At 44.1% G+C, this 27,895-nt stretch overlaps 1 protein-coding gene across 1 annotated transcript in view; it reads right to left on the bottom strand.

The window, feature by feature from the left end:
• The window catches only part of LOC121575614 (Na(+)/H(+) exchange regulatory cofactor NHE-RF1), a 39,721-nt gene extending 14,372 nt beyond the window's left edge, over window positions 1–25,349 (bottom strand). The window contains exon 1 of the mRNA XM_041888831.2: window positions 24,641–25,349. Coding sequence (XP_041744765.1) covers window positions 24,641–25,093 — 453 coding nt within the window. The 5' untranslated portion in view covers window positions 25,094–25,349. The remainder of the gene's footprint in view (window positions 1–24,640) is intronic.
• Between the last annotated feature and the right edge of the window lie 2,546 nt (window positions 25,350–27,895).

The raw sequence follows: 27,895 nt of genomic DNA, 5'->3' as shown, positions 1-27,895 counted from the left end.
GTATTTGATACACTGCCGATTTTGCAGGTTTTCCTACTTACAAAGCATGTAGAGGTCTGTAATTTTTATCATAGGTACACTTCAACTGTGAGAGACGAATCTAAAACAAAAAATCAAAAATCACATTGTATGATTTGTAAGTAATTAATTAGCATTTTATTGCATGACATAAGTATTTGATACATCAGAAAAGCAGAACTTAATATTTGGTACAGAAACCTGTTTGCAATTACAGAGATCATACAGTGGGGGAAAAAAGTATTTAGTCAGCCACCAATTGTGCAAGTTCTCCCACTTAAAAAGATGAGAGAGGCCTGTAATTTTGATCATAGGTACACGTCAACTATGACAGACAAATTGAGATTTTTTTTCTCCAGAAAATCACATTGTAGGATTTTTAATGAATTTATTTGCAAATTATGATGGAAAATAAGTATTTGGTCACCTACAAACAAGCAAGATTTCTGGCTCTCACAGATCTGTAACTTCCTCTTTAAGAGGCTCCTCTGTCCTCCACTCGTTACCTGTATTAATGGCACCTGTTTGAACTTGTTATCAGTATAAAAGACACCTGTCCACAACCTCAAACAGTCACACTCCAAACTCCACTATGGCCAAGACCAAAGAGCTGTCAAAGGACACCAGAAACAAAATTGTAGACCTGCACCAGGCTGGGAAGACTGAATCTGCAATAGGTAAGCAGCTTGGTTTGAAGAAATCAACTGTGGGAGCAATTATTAGGAAATGGAAGACATACAAGACCACTGATAATCTCCCTCGATCTGGGGCTCCACGCAAGATCTCACCCCGTGGGGTCAAAATGATCACAAGAACGGTGAGCAAAAATCCCAGAACCACACGGGGGGACCTAGTGAATGACCTGCAGAGAGCTGGGACCAAAGTAACAAAGCCTACCATCAGTAACACACTACGCCGCCAGGGACTCAAATCCTGCAATGCAAGACGTGTACCCCTGCTTAAGCCAGTACATGTCTGAAGTTTGCTAGAGTGCATTTGGATGATCCAGAAGAGGATTGGGAGAATGTCATATGGTCAGATGAAACCAAAATATAACTTTTTGGTAAAAACTCAACTCGTCGTGTTTGGAGGACAAATAATGCTGAGTTGCATCCAAAGAACACCATACCTACTGTGAAGCATGGGGGTGGAAACATCATGCTTTGGGGCTGTTTTTCTGCAAAGGGACCAGGACGACTGATCCGTGTAAAGGAAAGAATGAATGGGGCCATGTATCGTGAGATTTTGAGTGAAAACCTCCTTCCATCAGCAAGGGCATTGAAGATGAAACGTGGCTGGGTCTTTCAGCATGACAATGATCCCAAACACACCGCCCGGGCACGAAGGAGTGGCTTCGTAAGAAGCATTTCAAGGTCCTGGAGTGGCCTAGCCAGTCTCCAGATCTCAACCCCATAGAAAATCTTTGGAGGGAGTTGAAAGTCCGTGTTGCCCAGCGACAGCCCCAAAACATCACTGCTCTAGAGGAGATCTGCATGGAGGAATGGGCCATAATACCAGCAACAGTGTGTGAAAACCTTGTGAAGACTTACAGAAAACGTTTGACCTGTGTCATTGCCAACAAAGGGTATATAAAAGTATTGAGAAACTTTTGTTATTGACCAAATACTTATTTTCCACCATAATTTGCAAATAAATTCATTAAAAATCCTACAATGTGATTTTCTGGATTTGTTTTTCTCATTTTGTCTGTCATAGTTGACGTGTACCTATGATCAAAATTACAGGCCTCTCTCATCTTTTTAATTGGGAGAACTTGCACAATTGGTGGCTGACTAAATACTTTTTTTCCCCACTGTACATTTCCTGTAGGTCTTGACCAGGTTTGCACACACTGCAGCAGGGATTTTGGCCCACTCCTCCATACAGACCTTCTCCAGATCCTTCAGGTTTCGGGGCTGTTGCTGGGCAATACGGACTTTCAGCTCCCTCCAAAGATTTTCTATTGGGTTCAGGTCTGGAGACTGGCTAGGCCACTCCAGGACCTTGAGATGCTTCTTACGGAGCCACTCCTTAGTTGCCCTGGCTGTGTGTTTCGGGTCGTTGTCATGCTGGAAGACCCAGCCACGACCCATCTTCAATGCTCTTACTGAGGGAAGGAGGTTGTTGGCCAAGATCTCGCGATACATGGCCCCATCCATCCTCCCCTCAATACGGTGCAGTTGTCCTGTCCCCTTTGCAGAAAAGCATCCCCAAAGAATTATGTTTCCACCATGCTTCACGGTTGGGATGGTGTTCTTGGGGTTGTACTCATCCTTCTTCTTCCGCCAAACACGGCGAGTGGAGTTTAGACAAAAAAGCTCTATTTTTGTCTCATCAGACCACATGACCTTCTCCCATTCCTCCTCTGGATCATCCAGATGGTCATTGGCAAACTTCAGACGGGCCTGGACATGCGCTGGCTTGAGCAGGGGGACCTTGCGTGCGCTGCAGGATTTTAATCCATGACGGCGTAGTGTGTTACTAATGGTTTTCTTTGAGACTGTGGTCCCAGATCTCTTCAGGTCATTGACCAGGTCCTGCCGTGTAGTTCTGGGCTGATCCCTCACCTTCCTCATGATCATTGATGCCCCACGAGGTGAGATCTTGCATGGAGACCCAGACCGAGGTTGATTGACCGTCATCTTGAACTTCTTCCATTTTCTAATAATTGCGCCAACAGTTGTTGCCTTCTCACCAAGCTGCTTGCCCATTGTCCTGTAGCCCATCCCAGCCTTGTGCAGGTCTACGATTTTATCCCTGATGTCCTTACACAGCTCTCTGGTCTTGGCCATTGTGGAGAGGTTGGAGTCTGTTTGATTGAGTGTGTGGACAGGTGTCTTTTATACAGATAACGAGTTCAAACAGGTGCAGTTAATACAGGTAATGAGTGGAGAACAGGAGGGCTTCTTAAAGAAACTAACAGGTCTGTGAGAGCCGGAATTCTTACTGGTTGGTAGGTGATCAAATACTTATGTCATGCAATAAAATGCAAATTCATTACTTAAAAATCATACAATGTGATTTTTTGGATTTTTGTTTTAGATTCCGTCTCTCACAGTTGAAGTGTACCTATGATAAAAATTACAGACCTCTACATGCTTTGTAAGTAGGAAAACCTGCAAAATCGGCAGTGTATCAAATACTTGTTCTCCCCACTGTATGTGTGATCAACAAACGGTATGAGAGTAGATACTGTATGTATATTTTTTAAACAGTGTTGGTCCCCATTAAGATAACTTGCTATTTAAAACAATTTACTCTTAATCCACGAGCTGATCTGCAATCTGTATAATCATTAACTCGTTTTTGCCAAATAGGAGATATTCTGTCATTCGTTGGAGGTTATCTAGCAAGCTTAGTAAATTTTGTCATTTGACTTTTGTTTGACTGCCGTTACAAAGTTTGTATGATTCGACAACACTATACTCTGAGTGCGCTCTGTGCGTCCTGAGTGCACGCTGTGTCAAGATACCCTACTGCTGAAATGCGCTGAATTAATTGAGGAACATGATAACGCTCTGAATTTATGAACGGGCTTTTCCACAATTCACAACAATGTCATTGGCAATCAAAGATAGCTACTCTATCATTACGAAATATCAGTTTAATTTGCTCTGAAACCTATACATAGTGGCACAGCCAAGCCAACAAGGTGACACAGTGCCCCTCATATTTCAGGGAGAACCCTGGCATAGTGAAAATATCCTGGTTTTAAAACACTTAAATGGGCAGTTCCAATTTTTGCAGTACTTCCCAGGACTCTCTGGATAAATATGAATGAATCCCGGTATTGAAACCTGGTAGATTTTCAGGAAAATATTAATCCATAGTATTTGTCCTGGTCCTGAAAAGGCTGTAGTAGTATTTGCTGAAGCTGACTAAAAGTAAACCCAGACAGCCCTCTATTCCTCTACAGGCTTTATGGAAAAGGAGAAGGAGAAAATAACTACCATCTGGCCATGTCAGGAAATGTGTGTGTGTGTGTGTAATGCTCTAAGGAGAATCCCACACTTTCAAAACAGCCTTTAGATAGGAGGATGAGATATCAGAATAGGGTGAGAGGAAGACAGAGTACTTGTTTTGTGTTTGTGACGTACGGAGTGAAGATAAAGATGATCAGTCTTTCCCCTACCATTACGCAGGCCCCCCCACTTAGCTTCTAGGTTTTCTTTTGTTTACCGTACATTTTGTTTGCAGTCTTTGTGCCACACATATGGAAATATAGGAGAAGCACTTGCACACATTGGCCTACATCAACAAGCTCACCCTCTCTCACTTCCATCCTGTAGCCAGTAACATCGCAACACATCTCCTTCACACTCTCGCCTACTTCTCTCTTTCTCTCATTCTCTCTCTCTGCTGTTCTGCTCATAGGCGCTGAGCATAAACCACAGAACAGAGCAGAGTACTTATTGGGTCAGGTAGTAGGCCTACTGCTAACAGGAAGCTTTGGAGGCGGTGTCAAAATGACTGAACTTCACTTATTGTGGCAGAGTGTCTTTATAATACTAGTGTGTGTGTGTGGCCTGTAAAAGCTGGAGCGGGTGTCAAACATTCCTTTGTCCTGCATCTCAAAGGTGAATGTTTTAACACTCACTAGAGATACATCTCCCTGCTCCCTACCTATCGCTCTGTACAGGATGGGGAAGGGGTCTTCAAACTTGGATATTTGTTTAGATCTTTTGTGTGAAAAATTGTTATTTTATGGATATCGCTATCTGCAACAGAATACCATTGTGGATACCATTTTTATGTCTCTGCATCCAGTATGAAGGAAATTAGAGGTAGTTTCATGAGCCAATGCGAACTAGCATTAGCGCAATGACTGGAAGTTTACAGGAACAGTTAGCATGCAATTTCCAAACGCCTGAAGGTACCACGTTCATCTGTACAAACAATAGTACGCAGGTATAAACACCATGGGACCACGCAGCCGTCATACCACTCAGGAAAGGGACGCGTTCTGTCTCCTAGAGATGAACGTACTTTGGTGCGAAAAGTGCAAATCAACCCCAGAACAGCAGCAAAGGACCTTGTGAAGATGCTGGAGGAAACAGGTACAAAAGTATCAATATCCACAGTAAAACGAGTCCTATATCGACATAACCTGAAAAGCCGCTCAGCAAGGAAGAAGCCACTGCTCCAAAACCGCCATAAAAAAGCCAGACTACGGTTTGCAACTGCACATGGGGACAAAGATCGTACTTTTTGGAGAAATGTCCTCTGGTCTGATGAAACAAAAATAGAACTGTTATTGTTATGTTTGGAGGAAAAAGGGGAACGCTTGCAAGCCGAAGAACACCATCCCAACCGTGAAGCACGGGGGTGGCAGCATCATGCTGTGGGGGTGCTTTGCTGAAGGAGGGACTGGTGCACTTCACAAAATAGATGGCATCATGAGGAAGGAAAATTATGTGGATATATTGAAGCAGCATCTCAAGACATCAGTCAGGAAGTTAAAGCTTGGTCGCAAATGGGTCTTCCAAATGGACAATGACCCCAAGCATATTTCCAAAGTTGTGGCAAAATGGCTTAAGGACAACAAAGTCAAGGTATTGGAGTGGCCATCACAAAGCCCTGACCTCAATCCTATAGAAAATGTATGTGCAGAACTGAAAAGGCGTGTGCGAGCAAGGAGGCCTACAAACCTGACTCAGTTACACCAGCTCTGTCAGGAGGAATGGGCCAAAATTCACCCAACTTATTGTGGGAAGCTTGTGGAAGGCTACCTGAAACGTTTGACCCAAGTTAAACAATTTAAAGGCAATGCTACCAAATACTAATTGAGTGTATGTAAACTTCTGACCCACTGGGAATGTGATGAAGTAAATAAAAGCTGAAATAAATCATTCCCTCTACTATTATTCTGACATTTCACATTCTTAAAATAAAGTGGTGATCCTAACTGACCTAAAACAATTTTTCCTAGGATTAAATGTCAGGAATCGTGAAAAACTGAGTTTAAATGTATTTGGCTAAGGTGTATGTAAACTTCCGACTTCAACTGAATGTGTGTATATATATATATATATATTTATTTAACAATACTATCTTTGAGAACTAACAATTAAATAAAAGCTAGACAGTCAATTTAAAAGCTTGCCTTCAGGGCCATTGATTTCGTTACTGTTTGTTTGAGCATAAGAACACAGCATTAGCCATGCCAAACTGTGTAGAATTGCTGGAAATTAGCTTCAAAACTGCAACATTTTCTCTCAGCTCAAAGGAAAAAGTGTAGAAGTGCAGAAAACTAGCTTCACAACAGCAATATTTTCTCTATGCTTAACTCCAAGCCACACATCTCTAGTGGCTATGTCTTACAGTTCTCATTGAGGGATTCTACGGTCTTGTTGTTTTAATGAGTCTTTATGACTATCATTGTGAAGAAAGTCAATAAGAGATGGACATCTACAGTGGCAAAACACATTTAGCCCATGCTTGAAGATTGAGAGTGTTTTATTGGTGTTGCGTCTTAAGAGTTTGTGTGAAACTGTTGAACTTAGTGCAGATCTATCATCTTGCACAACCACCCAATGATAAAATCAACTAACTACAGAAAGAGCAGGCAATGCAAATCCATTCAAATCAGCCTGACGGTCTAGTCCACACTAGAGAGGACCTTCTTTGAAGAGAGATGTGCTGATAGCAGTAGACTAGTTACAGGGTCAAGTGAAGACACAGGCTTCGTCCCCAAATGGCATCCTATTCCCTTTATAATGTACTACTTTTGACCAGGGCCCATAGGGCACTGCGTAGGGAATAGGGTGCCATTTGGGAGGCACCCATAGGAAGACGCTTAATCAACAATATTGCAACACACAATCAGTCATCCAAAAACACCTCTTATCTGACAGCACCTGATAACATCTAGGATAGATCACTGAATAGGCCTGTGTTTGAACATTAATATGAGTGTCAGTATCAATGCATCTGACAGACACAAGCAAGCAGAGGGGGACAGAGACAGACAGGAGGACTGTCCCCTGTAGCTCAGTTGGTAGAGCATGGCGCTTGCAACGCCAGGGTTGTGGGTTCATTTCCCACGGGGGGCCAGTATGAAAATGTATGCACTTACTAACTGTAAGTCGCTCTGGATAAGAGTGTCTGCTAAATGACTAAAATGTAAAATGAGGACTGGGGGTGTGTCTCTCCCATCGTTTTAGATCTTACGTAGAGCAGGCCATCTAAGTGGGCATGGGCTCATGTTTGAATGAATCTGAACAGAGCAACACTGTGCTGCTAGCTATAGCAAGGCCTTTCACCTGTGCTCCAGTCAAAGCGACTGCAAACAGGAACAGCCTGTTAGAGCTACATGTCATGACCACAACATTACCATGCCTCTTACATCACATTAGTCTCCCTCTCTGAAACCAAGTCAGAAGTTTACAAGAGAAGCAGGCTTTTCAGAACTAACCCCATATACACACACACATGTTGTACTATATGATAGACACAATATGAACTTTAATCTTCCTTTAAGGTTTCAGTTTTTTACCATGAACCATCTTCCTTTCTCTTCCTTTGGTGGAACTCATGTATGACAATCTGATCTGCTTACCCACACAGAGATATTGTTACAACTATCATCAATCAACCAGCAGAACAAACATTGAGTGAGACAGCCAGTCTTTTCTTTCCGGTTTCCTGCTCTGGCCTGGCGCCATGGCAACAGTCTCAGAACACACAGGAAGTGTTTTTTATTTATTTTTCTCTCAGATAGACTGATGATGCGGCTCCACCCTAAACCTCAAACACCGGAAGCTAGATGGCTCATTATCAACTTACTGTCTTTATACACACAGTTGAAGTCGGAAGTTTACATACACCTTAGCCAAATACATTTAAACTCAGTTTTTCACAATTCCTGATATTTAATCCTAGTAAAAATTCCCTGTCTTAGGAAAGTTAGGATCACCACTTTATTTTAAGAATGTGAAATGTCAGAATAATAGTAGAGAGAATTACTTATTTCAGCTTTTATTTCTTTCATCACATTCCCAGTGGGTCAAAAGTTTACATACACTCAATTAGTATTTGGTAGCATTGCCTTTAAATGGTTTAACTTGGGTCAAACGTTTTGGGTAGCCTTCCACAATAAGTTGGGTAAATTTTGGCCCATTCCTCCTGACAGAGCTGGTGTAACTAAGTCAGGTTTGTAGGCCTCCTTGCTCGCACACGCTCTTTCAGTTCTGCCCACACATTTTCTATAGGATTGAGGTCATGGCTTTGTGATGGCCACTCCAATTCCTTGACTTTATTGTCCTTAAGCCATTTTGCCACAACTTTGGAAATATGCTTGGGGTCATTGTCCATTTGGAAGACCCATTTGCGACCAAGCTTTAACTTCCTGACTGATGTCTTGGGATGTTGCTTCAATATACAGTGGGGAGAACAAGTATTTGATACACTGACGATTTTGCAGGTTTTCCTACTTACAAAGCATGTAGAGGTCTGTAGTTATCATAGGTACACTTCAACTGTGAGAGACGGAATCTAAAACAAAAATCCAGAAAATCACATTGTATGATTTGTAAGTAATTAATTAGCATTTTATTGCATGACATAAGTATTTGATACATCAGAAAAGCAGAACTTAATATTTGGTACAGAAACCTTTGTTTGCAATTACAGAGATCATACGTTTCCTGTAGGTCTTGACCAGGTTTGCACACACTGCAGCAGGGATTTTGGCCCACTCCTTTATTCAGACCTTCTCCAGATCCTTCAGGTTTCGGGGCTGTCGCTGGGCAATACGGACTTTCAGCTCCCTCCAAAGATTTTCTATTGGGTTCAGGTCTGGAGACTGGCTAGGCCACTCCAGGACCTTGAGATGCTTCTTACGGAGCCACTCCTTAGTTGCCCTGGCTGTGTGTTTCGGGTCGTTGTCATGCTGGAAGACCCAGCCACGACCCATCTTCAATGCTCTTACTGAGGGAAGGAGGTTGTTGGCCAAGATCTCACGATACATGGCCCCATGCATCCTCCCCTCAATACGGTGCAGTCGTCCTGTCCCCTTTGCAGAAAAGCATCCCCACAGCATGATGCTGCCACCCCCGTGCTTCACGGTTGGGATGGTGTTCTTCGGCTTTCAAGCACCCCCTTTTTCCTCCAAACATAACAATTGTCATTATGGCCAAACAGTTCTATTTTTGTTTCATCAGACCAGAGGACATTTCTCCAAAAAGTACGATCTTTGTCCCTATGTGCAGTTGCAAACTGTAGTCTGGCTTTTTTATGGCGGTTTTGGAGCAGTGGCTTCTTCCTTGCTGAGCAGCTTTTCAGGTTGTGTCGATATAGGACTTGTTTTAATGTGGATATTGATACTTTTGTACCTGTTTCCTCCAGCATCTTCACAAGGTCCTGTTGCTGTTGTTCTGGGGTTGATTTGCACTTTTCGCACCAAAGTACGTTCATCTCTAGGAGACAGAACGCATCCCTTTCCTGAGTGGTATGACGGCTGCGTGGTCCCATGGTGTTTATACTTGCGTACTATTGTTTGTACAGATGAACGTGGTACCTTCAGGCGTCTGGAAATTGCTCCAAATGATGAACCATCATCATCATTCTGAGGTCTTGGCTGATTTATTTTGATTTTCCCATGATGTCAAGCAAAGAGGCACTGAGTTTGAAGGTAGGCCTTGAAATACATCCACAGGTAAACCTCCAATTGACTCAAATGATGTCAATTAGCCTATCAGAAGCTTCTAAAGCATTGACATCATTTTCTGGAATTTTCCAAGCTGTTTAAAAGGCACAGTCAACTTAGTGTATGTAAACTTCTGACCCACTGGAATTGTGATACAGTGAAGTAATCTGTTTAAACAATTGTTGGAAATATGACTTGTGTCATGCACAAAGTAGATGTCCTAACCGACTTGCCAAAACTATAGTTTGTTAACAAGAAATTTGTGGAGTGGTTGAAAAACGAGTTAATGACTCCAAGTCTATGTAAATTTCCGACTTCAACTGTATATACAGTACCAGTCAAAAGTTTGGACACACCTACTCACTCAAGGGTTTTTCTTTATTTTTACTATTTTCTACATTGTAGAATAATAGTGAAGACATCAAAACTATGAAATAACACATTTGGAATCATGTAGTATCCAAAAAAGTGTTAAAATCAAAATATATTTTATATTTGAGATTCTTCAAATAGCCACCCTTTGCCTTGATGACAGCTTTGCACACTTGGCATTCTCTCAACCAGCTTCACCTGGAATGCTTTTCCAATAGTCTTGAAGGAGTTCCCACATACAGTGGGGAAAAAAAGTATTTAGTCAGCCACCAATTGTGCAAGTTCTCCCACTTAAAAAGATGAGAGGCCTGTAATTTTCATCATAGGTACACGTCAACTATGACAGACAAAATGAGAAAATCACATTGTAGGATTTTTAATGAATTTATTTGCAAATTATGGTGGAAAATAAGTATTTGGTCAATAACAAAAGTTTCTCAATACTTTGTTATATACCCTTTGTTGGCAATGACACAGGTCAAACGTTTTCTGTAAGTCTTCACAAGGTTTTCACACACTGTTGCTGGTATTTTGGCCCATTCCTCCATGCAGATCTCCTCTAGAGCAGTGATGTTTTGGGACTGTCGCTGGGCAACACGGACTTTCAACTCCCTCCAAAGATTTTCTATGGGGTTGAGATCTGGAGACTGGCTAGGCCACTCCAGGACCTTGAAATGCTTCTTACGAAGCCACTCCTTCGTTGCCCGGGCGGTGTGTTTGGGATCATTGTCATGCTGAAAGACCCAGCCACGTTTCATCTTCAATGCCCTTGCTGATGGAAGGAGGTTTTCACTAAAAATCTCACGATACATGGCCCCATTCATTCTTTCCTTTACACGGATCAGTCGTCCTGGTCCCTTTGCAGAAAAACAGCCCCAAAGCATGATGTTTCCACCCCCATGCTTCACAGTAGGTATGGTGTTCTTTGGATGCAACTCAGCATTCTTTGTCCTCCAAACACGACGAGTTGAGATTTTACCAAAAAGTTATATTTTGTTTTCATCTGACCATATGACATTCTCCCAATCCTCTTCTGGATAATCCAAATGCACTCTAGCAAACTTCAGACATGTACTGGCTTAAGCAGGGGGACACGTCTGGCACTGCAGGATTTGAGTCCCTGGCGGCGTAGTGTGTTACTGATGGTAGGCTTTTACTTTGGTCCCAGCTCTCTGCAGGTCATTCACTAGGTCCCCCCGTGTGGTTCTGGGATTTTTGCTCACCGTTCTTGTGATCATTTTGACCCCACGGGGTGAGATCTTGCGTGGAGCCCCAGATCGAGGTAGATTATCAGTGGTCTTGTATGTCTTCCATTTCCTAATAATTGCTCCCACAGTTGATTTCTTCAAACCAAGCTGCTTACCTATTGCAGATTCAGTCTTCCCAGCCTGGTGCAGGTCTACAATTTTGTTTCTGGTGTCCTTTGACAGCTCTTTGGTCTTGGCCATAGTGGAGTTTGGAGTGTGACTGTTTGAGGTTGTGGACAGGTGTCTTTTATACTGATAACAAGTTCAAACAGGTGCCATTAATACAGGTAACGAGTGGAGGACAGAGGAGCCTCTTAAAGAAGAAGTTACAGGTCTGTGAGAGCCAGAAATCTTGCTTGTTTGTAGGTGACCAAATACTTATTTTCCACCATAATTTGCAAATAAATTCATTAAAAATCCTACAATGTGATTATATTTTTCCTCAATTTGTCTGTCATAGTTGACGTGTAGCTATGATGAAAATTACAGGCCTCTCATCTTTTTACGTGGGAGAACTTGCACAATTGGTGGCTGACTAAATACTTTTTTTCCCCACTGTATGCTTAGCACTTGTTGGCTGCTTTTCCTTCACTCTGCGGTCCGACTTATCCCAAACCATCCCAATTGGGTTGAGGTCAGGGGATTGTGGAGGCCAGGTCATCTGATGCAGCACTCCATCACTCTCCTTCTTGGTAAAATAGCCCTTACACAGCCTGGAGGTGTGTTGGGGTCATTGTCCTGTTGAAAAACAAATAATAGTCCCACTAAACCCAAACCAGATGGGATGGCGTATCTCTGCAGAATGCTGTGGTAGTCATGCTGGTTAAGTGTGCCTTGAAGCTTGGTCACCAGTAAAGCACCCCAACACAATAACACCTCCTCCTCCATGCTTTACGGTGGGAACTACACATGCGGAGATCATCCGTTCACCCACACCGTGTCTCACAAAGACTCAGCGGTTGGAACCAAAAATCTCAGATTTGGACTCCAGACCAAAGGATACATTTCCACCGGTCTAATGTCCATTGCTCGTGTTTCTTGGGCCAAGCAGGTCTTTTCTTCTTGGTTTCTTTTAGTAGTGGTTTCTTTGCAGCAATTCGACCATGAAGGCCTGATTCACACAGTCCCCTCTGAACAGTTGATGTTGAGATGTGTCTGTGATTTGAACTCTTTGAAGCATTTATTTGGAGGCTGGTAACTCTAATGAACTTATCCTCTGCAGCAGAGGTACCTCTGGGTCTTCCATTCCTGTGGTGGTCCTCATGAGAGCCAGTTTCATCATAGGTCTTGATGGTTTTTGCGACTGCACTCAAAGAAACTTTCAAAGTTCTTGAAATGTTCTGTATTGACTGACCTTCATGCCTTAAAAGTAATGATGGACTGTCGTTTCTCTTTGCTTATTTGAGCTGTTCTTGCCATAATATGGACTTGGTCTTTTACCAAATAGGGCCATCTTCTGTATACCCCCCACCTTGTCACAACACAACTGATTGGCTCAAACGCATTAAGAAGGAAAGACATTCCACAAATGAACTTTTAAGAAGGCACACCTGTTAATTGAAATGCATTCCAGGTGACTACCTCATGAAGCTGGTTGAAAAAATGCCAAAAGTGTGCAAAGCTGACATCAAGTCAAAGGGTGCCTATTTGAAGAATCTGAAATATATATTTTTAACACTTTTTTGGTTACTACATGATTCCATGTGTTATTTCATAGTTTTGATATCTTCACTATTATTCTACAATGTAAAAAATAGTAAAAATAAAGAAAAACCCTTTGACTGGTAGTGTAGGTGTCAGAATGTTTTAAAAACTGTACCTATATGGAAATATTTGTGCATGTATCTGGTACTCTATGAATCATTTTACGTATACGTTTGCCATGATGTCCGTCTTTCAAATTAGTATTTTCTGTGAATTTATGGTGCATAGAGTAAGAGAATAGAAGGGTGTCTGAGTGAACCAGCGGTATACTGTTTGGTACACAGCAACCAGTTTTACCTAGTGTTGATTCAGGAGTTAATTTAACTTAACACTCAGTGGCCCTCCCGAGTGGCGCAACGGTCTAAGGCACTGCATCGCAGTGCTGAGGCGCCACTACAGCCTCGGGTTCGATCCCAGGCTGTGTCACAGCCGGCCGTGACCGGGAGACCCATGGGGCGGAGCACAACTGGCCCAGCGTCGTCCCGGTTAGGGGAGGGTTTGGCCGGCTTGGATTTCCTTGTCCCATCGTGCTCTAGCGACTCCTTATGGCTGGCCGGACGCCTGCAAGCTGACTTCGGTCGTCAGTTGGACGGTGTTTCCTCAGACACATTGGTGTGGCTGGCTTCAGTGTTAAGAGAGTGAGAGAGAGTGTCAAGAAGCAGTACGGCAGGGTCGTGTTTCGGAGGACGCATTGCTCTCGACCTTCGCCTCTCCCTTGTCCGTAGGGGAGTTGCAGCGATGAGACAAGATCGTAACTACCAATTGTGGAGAAAAGGGGGGTAAAGTTAAAAATATATATATAATAATAAACTTAACACACAGTGGTGTAAAATAACCCCAGTGTTGGTGTTAATAACCAAGTGTGATGGTGTGATTTTTACTCTGTGTAGAGTAGAAACACTCAAAACCATGCCCATTATTATCTCCCTTTCCCAGTCTGCTGTTCCCACATGCTTCAAGAAGGCCACAATTGTTCCTGTACCCAAGAAAGCAAAGGTAACTGAACTAAATAACTATCGCCCCGTAGCACTCACCTCTGTCATCATGAAGTGCTTTGAGAGACTAGTCAAGGATCATATCACCTCTACCTTACCTGTCACCCTAGTAGACCCACTTCAATTTGCTTACCGCCCCAAAAGATCCACAGACGATGCAATCGCCATCACACTGCCCTATCCCATCAGGACAAGAGGAATACCTATGTAAGAATGCTGTTCATTGACTACAGCTCAGCCTTCAACACCATAGTACCCTCCAAGCTCATCATTAAGCTCGAGGCCCTGGGTCTGAACCCCGCCCTGTGCAACTGGGTCCTGGACTTCCTGACGGGCCGCCCCCAGGTGGTGAAGGTAGGAAACAACATCTCCACTTCGCTGATCCTCAACACTGGGGCCCCACAAGGGTGCGTGCTCAGCCCCCTCCTGTACTCCCTGTTCACCCATGACTGCGTGGCCAAGCATGCCTCCAACTCAATCATCAAGTTTGCAGACGACACAACAGTAGTAGGCTTGATTAGCAACAATGACGAGACCGCCTACAGGGAGGTGGTGAGGGCTCTGGGAGTGGTGCCAGCAAAATAACCTCTCACTCAACGTCAACAAAACAGATGATCGTGGACTTCAGGAAACAGCAGAGGGTGCACTCCCCTATCCACATCGACGGGACCGCAGTGGAGAATGTGGAAAGCTTCAAGTTCCTTGGCGTACAAATCACTGACAAACTGAAATGGTCCACCCGTTTTAGCAGTGGCGAAGAATGTGCAACAGAGCCTCTTCAACCTCAGGAGGCTGAAGAAATTTGGCTTGGCACCTAAAACCCTCAAACTTTTACAGATACACAATTGAGAGCATCCTGTCGGGCTGTATCACCGGCTGGTACGGCAACTGCAGGGCTCTCCAGAGGGTGGTGCGGTCTGCCGAACGCATTACCGGGGGCAACTACCCGCGCTCCAAGACACCTACAGCACCCGATGTCACAGGAAGGCCAAAAAGATCATCAAGGACATCAACCACCCGAGCCACTGCCTGTTCACCCCGCTATCATCCAGAAGGCGAGGTCAGTACAGGTGCATCAAAGCTGGGACAGAGATAATGAAAAACAGCTTCTATCTCAAGGCCATCAGACTGTTAACTAGCCATCACTAGCACATTAGAGGCTGCTGCTGCCTATTGAAATCACTGGCCACTTTAAGAAATGGAACACTAGTCACTTTAATAATGTTTACATATCTTGCACTACTCATCTCATATGTACAGTGGGGGAAAAAAGTATTTAGTCAGCCACCAATTGTGCATGTTCTCCCACTTAAAAATATGAGAGAGGCCTGTAATTTTCATCATAGGTACATGTCAACTATGACAGACAAATTGAGGAAAAAAAATCCAGAAAATCACATTGTAGGATTTTTAATGAATTTATTTGCAAATTATGGTGGAAAATAAGTATTTGGTCACCTACAAACAAGCAAGATTTCTGGCTCTCACAGACCTGTAACTTCTTCTTTAAGAGGCTCCTCTGTCCTCCACTCGTCACCTGTATTAATGACACCTGTTTGAACTTGTTATCAGTATAAAAGACACCTGTCCACAACCTCAAACAGTCACACTCCAAACTCCACTATGGCCAAGACCAAAGAGCTGTCAAAGGACACCAGAAACAAAATTCCAGTTTAGATGATTTAGGTAGTCCCATTAATCAATCTGCACTAGCCTGGCAGTCATTCTGAATGCAGGTTATGGGTGATTAAAAGTTCCAATTGTTGGATATCCTCACTCTGGAAATTACACATCACTTTGCAAGCCAGCATAATGTGACTTGCAGGCCTGATGTGGCCTGTAAACCAATAGTTTCCTAACGCCACTGTTAGGGTATAACTTGGCCATCAAAGAAAGGCCTTATGATATGTAATGTATTGTCATAAAGAGTTTGATCTTAAAGGCTAATATCAAGCCATTACAATGAGCCTGTCCTCCTATAGCTCCTCCCACCAGCCTCCTCTGACAGTGTTCTAGGTAAAACTCTCTGCACAGGGGGCAAACCGAAGAACCCTATACGGTTCTATGTAGCACCTTTTTTTCTAAGAGTGCATATTGAATATTAGAAAAGATTTACCTGCACTAAGCCACTGCACAGGCTTTCAACAACATAATCTTTCGTTATGATTCGTCCAGTTGTAGCATGTGATTTCGCGCTATAGCTCAATAGGGGGCAATACCATCGTATATCCCAATGTTTTATGAGTACATAATCACAATAGGAAAAAGGTTGACATCACCCAACCCCAAATGACTCCCTATTTCCATTGTGTACTACGATTGACTACAACCCTATCGGCCCTGGTCAAAAGTAGTACACTAAATAGGAAATAGGGTGCCATTTGGGATGCTACCTCAGACTGACCAACAACGCAGTTAGTTAGCACACACTCAGTGTCCACCTGTCTGAAGTCTGATGTCTAAGGTCCTCCAGAGCCACCATAGCCAGTAGATACTGCGTCTGCATCTCAAATGGAAGGCTGTGTCACCGTCATCACTGCTTGGTTATGTAATGGTCATTCCATCTTAGCAGCTCTCCGAGTGTAACATTCTGCCTTTGAGGGTCTTTCTTCATCTTACTAGAACTAATGAGCGTCGGTCTTAGACGTTTTTTTCTTTCAAAGACTAAATGCGGTTTAATCCCTCAGGCTCGCACACACACACAATTGAGTACGAGACCCTATTGAGTGTGTGGTGAGAAAGGGGTATTTCAGGGTCAGTCTTAGGTCCTTAGAAAGGCATGAGTCCTCTCCTCTTTCCTCTCTGGCCCAGTCCCCCTCTTTCTCCTCTTCCCTCCTTTTATCCCCAAACAAAACACCACAGATAAGGCCTCATTCCGCTCCTCTGGGGTCTCCAGAGAAACCAAGAGACAGAGACGGTCCTCCAAGGTGCCAGTTATTATTAGTCATAATTTCCATGCAGTAAACTTGACATCATTGTTAAACACACTCATCGGTTGTGTCCCAAATTGCTACCTATTCCCAATTGAATGTACTACTTTTGACTAGGGACCATAGGGATCTGGTCAAAAGTAGTGCACTATTGTAGGGAATAGGGTGCCATTTGGGATGCACACCATATTAGACCAGTATCAGCCAGGTCCTGTCAAGTGTCCCATCAGGGAGGATTGCAAGGGGCTAGCAGCACCTTTAGAGAGCGAAGGCCTTTCTGGGCCTCCGGTCACTTGATCCCAGAAGATTAGTGAAAGGTAGCAGTGTCCCAAATGGCACCCTATTCCCTCCATAGCACCCTACTTTTGACCAGAAAGCGAAACGGTGGTAGGGAATAGGGTGCAATTTAGGGCAGACAACATGGATCGACTTAAGGTCAGAATCATAGATATAGAAAGAGGTCTCAACTTTGTATCTGTGCCATTGAGGCTATTTTCTTCTTCTTTTGATATTTGAAAAAAGTGTAAAGCTAATATTGCCGACGTTCCGCCACCTGCAATGTTGGGGTTTTAACCAAATATTGTGTAATTTACTTAGTGGCCACTAGATGGCGGTGATAGTGTACCCTGCGCACAACTCATGTGGAATTCCTGGTCACTGGCAGCGTTTGGAACTGCCGATCTGCGGTCCAGAACGCCAAGTTCATTTCAGACTATGCTGCCCTTCAGTCCCTTGACTTTTTCGCCCTGACAGAGACATGGATCACCCTAGAGAACACTGCTACTCTCTCTTCATCTGACTATATTTTCTCTCAAAGTCCGAGAGCATCTGGTAGTCGCGGTGGCACAGGGCTACTCATTTTTCCTGTGTTGATTCTCTTTTCTCCCTCAATCACCTGTCCATCTCCTCATTTGAATTCCATGCCGTCACTGTCACTTGTCCACTCAAGCTTAACATTATTGTCATCGGTCACCCACCAGGTGCCCTTAGAGAGCTCATTTGCTGATGATGGCTCACCACTCTTTGTACTTGGCGACGTCAACCTCCCGATGTCTGCCTTCGATTCATTTCTTTCAAACTCCCTTTCCCCTCCTTGCCTCTTTTGACCTCACCCTTTCCCAGTCCCAGTCCCCTCCCACTCACAAGGCAGGCAATACGCTTGACCTCATCTTTACTAGAGGCTGTTCGCCAACTAACCTCACTGCAACCATTTTACATTTACATTTACAGTCATTTAGCAGACGCTCTTATCCAGAGCGACTTACAGGAGCAATTAGGGTTAAGTGCCTTGCTCAAGGGCACATCGACAGATTTTTCACCTAGTCGGCTCGGGGATTAGAACCAGCGACCTTTCGGTTACTGGCACAACGCTCTTACCCACTAAGCTACCCCCTCCAGGTCTCTGGTCAGTACTTTGTTTCCTTTTCTGTCTCCCTCTCCTCCAACCCTAGCCACTCAGCTCCTACCCAGATGGTAATGCGCCGTCGCAATCTTCGTTCTCTCTCTCCCACTACTCTCTCCAATCATCTCTCCCTTCTGCTAAACACTTCTCCTTCCAGTCTCCTGATTCTGCCTCTTTGACCCCAATCTCCTCCCTTTCCTCCCGGCCGGCTCGACCCTCTCCTCCTGCTCTGTGGCTGAGTGACTCATTGCGGAGGACCCATCATCCTTTCACTCCCTACTCTCTACCTTCTCTTCCTCTGTATCAGCTGCTAAAGCCACTTTTTAAAATCACCCTAAATGTCAAGCTTCTGCCTCTAACCCTTCTCCCCCTCCCTCTGTGCGGACGACTTTGTCAACCACTTTGAAAAGAAGGTTAACAACATCCGCTTCTCATTCACTCACCCTATTGAGTCCACTGGTCCCACTCACACTTGACCTCTTTCTCCAGATGAAATCCTGCAACTAGTGAGGTCGGGCCACCCGACAACCTGCCCGCTTGACCCCATCCCCTCCAGAGACCTTCTCACATTCCTCACTTCCCTCAACTCATCCCTGACCAGTGGCTATGTCCCCTCTGACTTCAAAATGGCCCGAGTCGCTCCCCTCCTCAAGAAACCAACACTCGACTCCTCTGACGTGAAAAACTACAAACAGGTCTCCCTTCTTTCTTTTATTTCCAAAACACTTGAGCGTGCGGTCTCTGACCAACTCTCTCGCCATCTCTCTCAGAACGATCTTCTTGACCCTAACCAGTCAGGCTTCAAGACGGGTCACTCAACCCAAGACTTCTCATCTCTGTGTCACGGATGCTCTCCACACTGACAAAGTGGATTCTCTCTCCTCTGTTCTCATCCTCCTAGATCTATCCGCTGCCTTCGACACTGAATCATCAGATCCTCCTCTCCACCCACTTAGGGCTGGGCATCTCAGGCTCTGCACACTCTTGGATTGCATCCTACCTGGCAGGCCACTCCTACCAGGTGACGAGGAGAGGATCTGTGTCTGCACCACATACTCTCATTACTGGTGTCCCCCAGGGCTCGGTTCTAGGCCCTCTCTTCTTCGCTCTATACACCAAGTCACTCAGCTCCGTCATGTCCTCACATGGTCTCTGCTATCATTGCTATGCAGATGACACTCAACTACTTTTCTTCTTCTGATACCCAGGTGGCCACACACATCTCTGCGTGCCTGGCAGATATCTCAGCTTGGATGTCGGTCCACCATCTCAAGCTCAACAAGACGAAGCTGCTTTTCCCCCAGGAAGACCTGCCCGCTCCAAGACCTTTCTATCATGGTTGACAACTCAACGGTGTCCCCCTCCCAGAGTGCAAAGAACCTTGGCGTGACCCCGGACAACACCCTATCGTTCTCTGCTAACATCAAAGCAGTGACTCACTCCTGCAGGTTCATGTCCTACAACATCTGTAAAGTACGACCCTACCTCATACAGGAAGCTGCGCAGGTCCTAATCCAAGCACTTGTCATCTCCCGTCTGGACTACTGCAATTCGCTGTTGGCTGGGCTCCCCACTTGTACCATTAATCCCCTGCAATTTATCCAGAATGTTGCAGCCCGCCTGGTGTTACACCTTCCCAAGTTCTCCCACGTCACCCCGCTCCTCCGCACACTCCACTGGCTTCCAGTCGAAGCTCGCATCCCCTACAAGACCATGGTACTTGCCTATGGAGCACCAAGAGGAACTACCCCTCCCTACCTTCAGGCTATGCTCAAACCCTACACCCCAATCCAAGTACTCCGTTGTGCCACCTCTGATCTCTAGGCCCTCCAACCCCTACAGGAGTGCAGCTCCCGCTCAGCCCAGTCCAAGCTCTTTCCTGTCCTGGCACCTCAATGGTGGAACCAGCGTCCCCCTGAAGCTAGGACAGCTCCCTGCCCATCTTCCAAAAACTGAAACCCTACCTCTTCAAATAATATCTTAAATAATCCCATAGCACACACCCCTCGCACCCCCTCCTCACCCCGACCCCCCAAAAAACGACAACAAAAAACATGAACTAATACTACCACTTGACTTTTTGTCCCCCCTTACTAGCTCGGACTTTGCTGATAGCTACTTTATTGAGGAAAAATGTAATTACTAGGACTGTGATGTGACCGACCAGCTCGATCTTACGTAGCAAAAATAGATTTTAATTTTTATATTGGATAAAAGTAGAGACTCAGAGCTAGAAAATTGTATATTATACACTACAGCTGATAAACAACGGGAAAGTAATTCTGCTTTGAAAGTTGATAAACTTGTAACCTCACTTTTGAGAAAATGGCCCTTGAATGTTTTGGTACACCTACTGGAGAGCTCTTCTTTGTCTACACCCATTCAGCATCATTCACACCCTCTTAAGCCTTAGCCCCACCCATCTCTTTAAGGATTCACATGTGAGGCCATGTGCTAAACAGAGTGAGTACGGTAGTGTCCTAAAGACTAAAGGCTGGTTTATACTACTTCTTTCGACATGTCTGTAGACAGTTGTCGCAGTGACATCATGAACATTCTGTTGTCGTCCAACATCAAACTTGTCGTTATGAAAAAGTATAAACACAAAAATCGACAGGCTGCATGACATCAGCAGCCTGGTGGTCCAAAACAGCATAACTGGTGTATTTTAACACCAATAAACCCATCCGTTTAAAAATGAATTTAGTATATGTCAATCTAGCAAACCAGGCAACTAAAAGCAACTTTCTAAACAATGTTCTGGTTTGTTCTAGCTTGTTAGCTAACATTAAGTTAGCTGGCTAGCCAGTTCAAATAATGACCATATCATAGCTGACGTCTTAACTTCAGCTAATTTGTATTCATTATTACAGGAAAATAAACTCACAACAAGATCATTAATTACAAGTTAATTAGAGAAAATAGCTTACTGTTGTGTGACTAAATAAAAAGCAGGGCATTCTACCGGATAATTGTTTTACTTGGACACCGTCTCGTTGGCCTAACGTTATATCCTAATTAGACTTTGGTGCATGTTGTTCTTCACATTACCGTCTCTGGTACACACTATATCAAATAAAATCTAAGTTTGTCACATGCACAGGATACAGGTGTAAACGGTACAATGAAATGGTTACTTGCATAGTGGACTCTTGTTTAGACATGTAGCTAGCTAGCTAGCTAGCTAAACAACGAACCATAATCCCAACTCATAATGTTACTACCATGCATGAATCTGCAGGTAACTAAAGCTAACCAACTAGGTTCAATGTTAGCTAGCTAGCATTAGGCTATAACTAGCAATGCAAATGGCTTTCTGAGATACAAATAATATTACTACACAGATCATACACGTAACGTTACCTACCGAGCCAGCCAGCTAACATTAGCTAGCTATCTAACAGTACACTTTAACTTGCAATGAAAATGACTGACAAAATTAGAAATGTATAATATCTGAAAATGTAGCAAGCTAAACTCTTACTCGTATACATGGATGAACGCTTTTCCCTCTGTCATGGATGCCATGGTTGCCCTTAGTTTGAATATGTAATCCGGAGACAGGTGTTTTATACAATAGCTTTCTGTGTGTTCCCTTTTCGACTCCCTCTGCATATAAAACGCCAGAATTTTCTCAATTTCCTTAGCTATCATACTCTGCTTCCACTGATTTCAAAAATCTGTTCTCCAGAAAGTGGAGAGCATTAGCAACACTTTTGCAGTTCTTCATGATATCTTCCAAAAAAGCAGCGTTAGAAAGGATTACCTACACATACTGAGCAGCTCATGTTATAGACAGACGCATGCTTTATTGGCAGACCAATCTGAACACATCTCTCGGCATGTCCAGCTCATCCATAATCTCAGCCAATCATGGCTAGCGGGAAGGTTCCTGTCTTTTTCCATGGCTAAAACAACTAGGCTCGTAATTTAACCTTTTTATTTGTATTTACAGATGGCATACACGTTTGTTATTAAGGCACATGAAAGTTCACATGTTCCAGAAGGCATTTCTGCCAAAAAACACATTTTAATAAAAAAAATAACTGTTTAAGTTCAAATGCCTCTCCTGTGAAGAAGTGACTTGCGACATATGCCTAGTTTCCTGAAACGAGTCACATATGAGGTTGTCCCACCTAGCTATCTTAAAATGAATGCACTAACTGTAAGTCACTCTCAATAAGAGCATCTGCTAAATTACTAAAATGTTAAATGTAATATAGCTTAAAGCCATTTACAAACTAGGCAAATCAATTTGAAGAAGACAATGCTTTGATTATTGGCTGATCGCTCCCAACCCATAGGAATCCCCAACCAGTTGACTACTTTTAAATTGTGGAAGCCCTCAATGGCAATGTCCATGCAAAAACAGGTTATTTCCAAGTAGAGATCTCTATACATCTCTATGGTCGGAACACATCAGAGACGGAATCTGACCGATCAGGATGACCAGACCAGGAAACACTCCTAGTTACAGAGCCCAGAGTTTGTTCTGTTCAGGTCATGTGGTAAAGAAAAACTCAAGGCCCTTGTCGGGACCCACTATTTAGGAGACTTTTGTGTTTGTCCCAAATGGCACACTAATCCCTACATGAATAGTGTGCCATTTGGGATGCACACTATGATTTAGTGGAAACACTAGCTACACATCAAGGCAAGCCTGAGAGTGATCTGATTTTCTATTTTCCATTTGTGCGGCTGTTGCACAATGGCTATAAATCAGAGGGCAGACCTTGCACTGCCTAACACGGTTACATAAAGACATTGTACAACTTCTGCCTATCTGACTGACCCCTACACACTCATGGAAGAATTAGCACATAAAAAAAGCATTTCATAACCCGCTGCATGATGCTGGTGAGGTACAGAGGGGTGGAAAGGTGGAGGGATGGCGCCAGGGAGGAGTCCGTATGTTAGAGCTCAGCTGTCACTTTCTCAGAGACAAAAGTTTTTCCCTGATTAATGAGGAATTCCTGATATTCCGACCTTGGGAAAACCAGGAGCTCTCTGGCTTACAAATTGATCTGATCATTAAGATGGATTGGTAGCCATTTTGTGCTGGGCCCATATTCATAAAGCATCTCAAAGTACTAGTGCTGATCTGAGATACATTTTGCCTTTTAGATTATGTTGAATAAGATGACATGGACTGGTGGGGGGGGCTGATCCTAGATGAGCATTCCTACTCAGACACTATGAATATGGCTCTTATTTCCTATGTTGTTGTGCTGATCACATCCCTTATTGGGACAGTAAGCAGACCGCTGTTGTCTCTAGCTCTATGGCCTGTTAAGGGACATGATGGTTATGTGGTCTGATCAGTTCTCTAACAGAATAACAGCTCTGTAAGCATATCGGTATGTTGATGCTCTACACAATACAAACGTACAATAAAAAGAGAGAAGAGCAAGTCTCAGCAAATGTCTGGAACACGACATATGGAGCTTACAAATACGGCCTAGCTTCTAGTGACAGACACAGAACCAACAAACCCTGGATATAGACAGCATACCAGACGGCATAAAACTGATATAGGTCTACTGTACGAGCATCTCAAGTGTTGACTGTTTAGCCGAAGGCTAATAAAACAGCTCATGTCACAATCCTGACAGAAGACATGAACATGACATCAGGAGTGCTTGGAACACATCAGGGCCATGGTTCTAGATCTGGTCTGACAAGCCAAACCTGAACAGGGCCTTTAGAAGACAATAGGGGCCCATTTAACACAATGACTCTACCCCTGTTGTTCAACAGGTAGACAGAATTTTTCAGTGGCATTCCACTGAGGTCTGTCACCTCACCTCCCCTGGCTTTCACCGCATCCAAGGTGACCATTTTCACATGACTTTTTAACCAGACAATCCAGCTCAGATAAGGAAATATCAGGGAGGTTAAGTTTCCTCTGTATAGCCTTCTGATATGAGATTAAAAGCTTTTATATAACGTTTCGATAGAAAAGATGATGCATCTATGAATGCATCACTATCAGTGTCTGTCCTTGTCACACCATTAGTGTAAGTAAAGTATAGGCACCTGTTGGATGTTAGATAGAAAGGGTATGTGTGCTGTAGAAATCACACTAAATTCATAACACTGTAGCTCAAATATAGTTCACAATGAAATAGGGTAGGATGTAGGCTACATCGCTATTGTAGTTCAATGTGTTGACAGCAAGTGGTTGCCCATGGTCAGCTCTCCAATCGTTCCTATGAATAGGCCTATGAAAATTGCAATACAATTTTAAAAATTGCCTACATAAAATGTAATATTACGAGAAATGAACCTAAGGGAGATAGAACAACTGTTCTTAAAGTTCCTTTTACCTGGGAGCTCACACTCAGCCTCTGTAGGGACAGGTTTCCGTTCTCTGCCGGTGTGTGGGTCGTCTCTCTCGAGGTCCCGTTGCTTTTCGCTGCATCCCCATGGTCCAACTCGTTGACCGGTAACGGGATGCCCTCCGTGACATACTCTTTACGGCACTTTAAGCTGTGCTTCTTCAGTAACTCCGCCGTCTCAGCGTCAACCACGATCAGCTCGAGGCTGCCCACTGTGGCTCGTATCCGGGCAACGACCTGCTGGTGGCTCTCCGTCTCCACGCTGTCCCCGTTAACGAACGCCAGTAGGTCCCCGGCGAAGAGACCGGCCGTGGCGGCGGGAGAGTCTGGTTCTACGAGTCGGATAAACTGTCCGGTTTTCCCTTTCTCACCGTGCAGATGAAAGCCGTAGCCATTCGACCCCTTTCCTAAAACACAAAGTCTAGGCCGGAGATTTGACATAATGTTGTCGCTGATTAAATATTCCCACAGATACAGTCACAACAAATAAATTAAAAGTGGACAACAAACAAGCGAACAGAAATTAGACTGACGGACTAACTAATTCGCACGGCGTGTCACTGTGACAACTTACTTTCTGTTAGCTGATACCTTTCACAGAAACGTTGAAATCAAGTAACTACGTTTGAACTGCACTCAGTCAAGTATTGCGAGACCCACAAAATAACTCTTGCCTGCGTGCTCAAATCAACTGGGCTCAGTTTTTAAAGTTGACGGTGACGTGTTCTGGTCTGACAGGTGACAAGACCAATCAGTAATCTCCTTTAGGAAAACCCTGTCGTAAACAAACGTAGCAGGCGTAAAAGAAATGCCTGAAACTAGAGCCCCTACATCAGGGTTCCCTAAGTTTTCTGAGCAAAAAACAACAACAACATGTATTTACTTTTTATTTGTATTGTTGGACATAAAAGACTGTAAAAACAGCAGCAAATCAGCTCCAAGTGATTTTAATTTAGCAAATCGGTTCCAAAGTATTCCCACGCATAATAGAGAAAGAATTTGGACAACTTGTAGAGTCCATGCCTCGACGAATTGAGGCTGTTCTGAGGGCAAAGGGGGGGGACCCATGCAAACTCAATATTAGGAAGTTCTTTCTAATGTTTGGTATACTCAGTAATCGTATACAAATGTAAGCAAGGTTTGAAATTATTATGTTTTAGTCAAATATTACATCTGTTTGGGCTTCTTGCGGTCAATTTGCAGTCTACAAATTACTTGTAATGTATTTATTTTATTTTTATTTAACCTTTATTTGACTAGGCAAGTCGGGGGGGGGGGGGGGGGGGTGAGGAGGTGGTGCGAGGTGGGGTGCTGTGGAAATATTAAGATACTCTTTGAAGAGGTAGGGTTTCAGATGTTTCCGAAGATGGGCAGGGACTCTGCTGTCCTAGTTTCAGGGTGAAGCTGCTTCCACCATTGGGGTGCCAAGACAGAGAAGAGCTTAGACTTGGCTGAGCGGGAACTTGAAGCCTGAAGATAGGGAGGGGCAGTTCCTCTTGCTGCTCCGTAGGCAAGTACCATGGAAGCCAGTGGAGTGTGCGGAGGAGCGGGGTGACATGGGAGAACACAGAAAGGCTGAAGACAAGGCGGGCTGCAGCATTCTGAATAAGTTGCGGGGGTTTGATGGCACAAGCAGGGAGCCCAGCCAACAGCAAGTTGCAGCAGTCCAGACGGGAGATGACAAGTGCCTGGATTAGGACCTGCACCGCTTCCTGTGTGAGGTAGGGTCGTACTCTACGGATGTTGTAGCGCATGAAGCTGCAGGAGCGAGTCACTGCTTTCATGTTTGCAGAGAACGACAGGGTGTTATCCAGAGTCACGCCAAGGTTCTTTGCACTCTGGGAGGGGGACACCGTGAAAGTTGTCAACCGTGATGGAGAGGTCTTGGAGTGGGCAAGCCTTCCCGGAAGGAAGAGCAGCTCCGTCTTGTTGAGGTTGAGCTTGAGGTGGTGGGCCGACATCCAAGTGGAGATGTCTGCCAGGCACGTAGAGATGCATGTCACCACCTAGGTGTCAGAAGGGGGGGAAGGAGAAAAGTAGCTGAGTGTCATCCCCATAGCAATGATATGAGAGACCATGTGAGGATATGACAGAGCTGAGTGACTTGGCGTATCGCGAGAAGAGGAGAGGGCATAGAACTGAGCCCTGGGGGGCACCAGTAATGAGAGTACCTGGTGCAGACACAGATAGGAGCAGCCTGCCAGGTAGGATGCAATCCAAAGTGTGCAGAGTATGAGACACCCAGCCCTGAGAGGGTAGAGAGGAGGATCTGATGGTTCACATTGTCAAAGGCAGCGGATAGTTCTAGGAGGATTAAAACAGATTAGAGAGAGTCAGCTTTGGCAGTGCAGAGAGCCTCCATGACACAGAGAAGAGCATTCTCGGTTGAGTGACCCGTCTTGAAGCATGCATGGTTAGGGTCAAGAAGATCGTTCTGAGAGAGATAGCAAGAGAGTTGGTCAGAGACAGCACACTCAAGTGTTTTGGAAAGAAAATAAATAAGGGATACTGGTCTGTAGAGATGAGTGTTGGTTTCTTGAGGAGGGGAGCGACTCAGGCCATTTTGAAGTCAGAGGGGACTCATTAAACCCTTGAACTGGAACTACTGCTACCTTGTGTTCTGAACGGACACCCTGTGGTGATTGCTACCGGCCTAAAATCCAGCACCTACATTACCGTTCAAAAGTTTGGGGTCACTTAGAAATGTCCCTGTTTTTGAAAGAAAAGCAATTTTTTTGACCATTAAAAAACATCAAATTGATCAGAAATACAGTGGAGACATTGTTAATGTTGTAAATGGCTATTGTAGCTGGAAACGGCTGATTTTTTATGGAATATCTACAGTGGGGAAAAAAAGTTTTTAGTCAGCCACCAATTGTGCAAGTTCTCCCACTTAAAAAGATGAGAGAGGCCTGTAATTTTCATCATAGGTACAAAATCCAGAAAATCACATTGTAGGATTTTTAATGAATTTATTTGCAAATTATGGTGGAAAATAAGTATTTGGTCAATAACAAAAGTTTCTCAATACTTTGTTATATACCCTTTGTTGGCAATGACACAGCTCAAACGTTTTCTGTAAGTCTTCACAAGGTTTTCACACACTGTTGCTGATATTTTGGCCCATTCCTCCATGCAGATCTCCTCTAGAGCAGTGATGTTTTGGGGCTGTCGCTGGGCAACACAGACTTTCAACTCCCTCCACATATTTTCTATGGGGTTGAGATCTGGAGACTGGCTAGG

The sequence above is a fragment of the Coregonus clupeaformis genome, chromosome 1, assembly GCF_020615455.1.
Source record: "Coregonus clupeaformis isolate EN_2021a chromosome 1, ASM2061545v1, whole genome shotgun sequence".
In the NCBI taxonomy this organism is placed as follows: domain Eukaryota; kingdom Metazoa; phylum Chordata; class Actinopteri; order Salmoniformes; family Salmonidae; genus Coregonus; species Coregonus clupeaformis.
The sequence above is the reverse complement of the archived record's forward strand: the minus strand, read 5'-3'. Positions and strand labels throughout refer to the sequence as shown.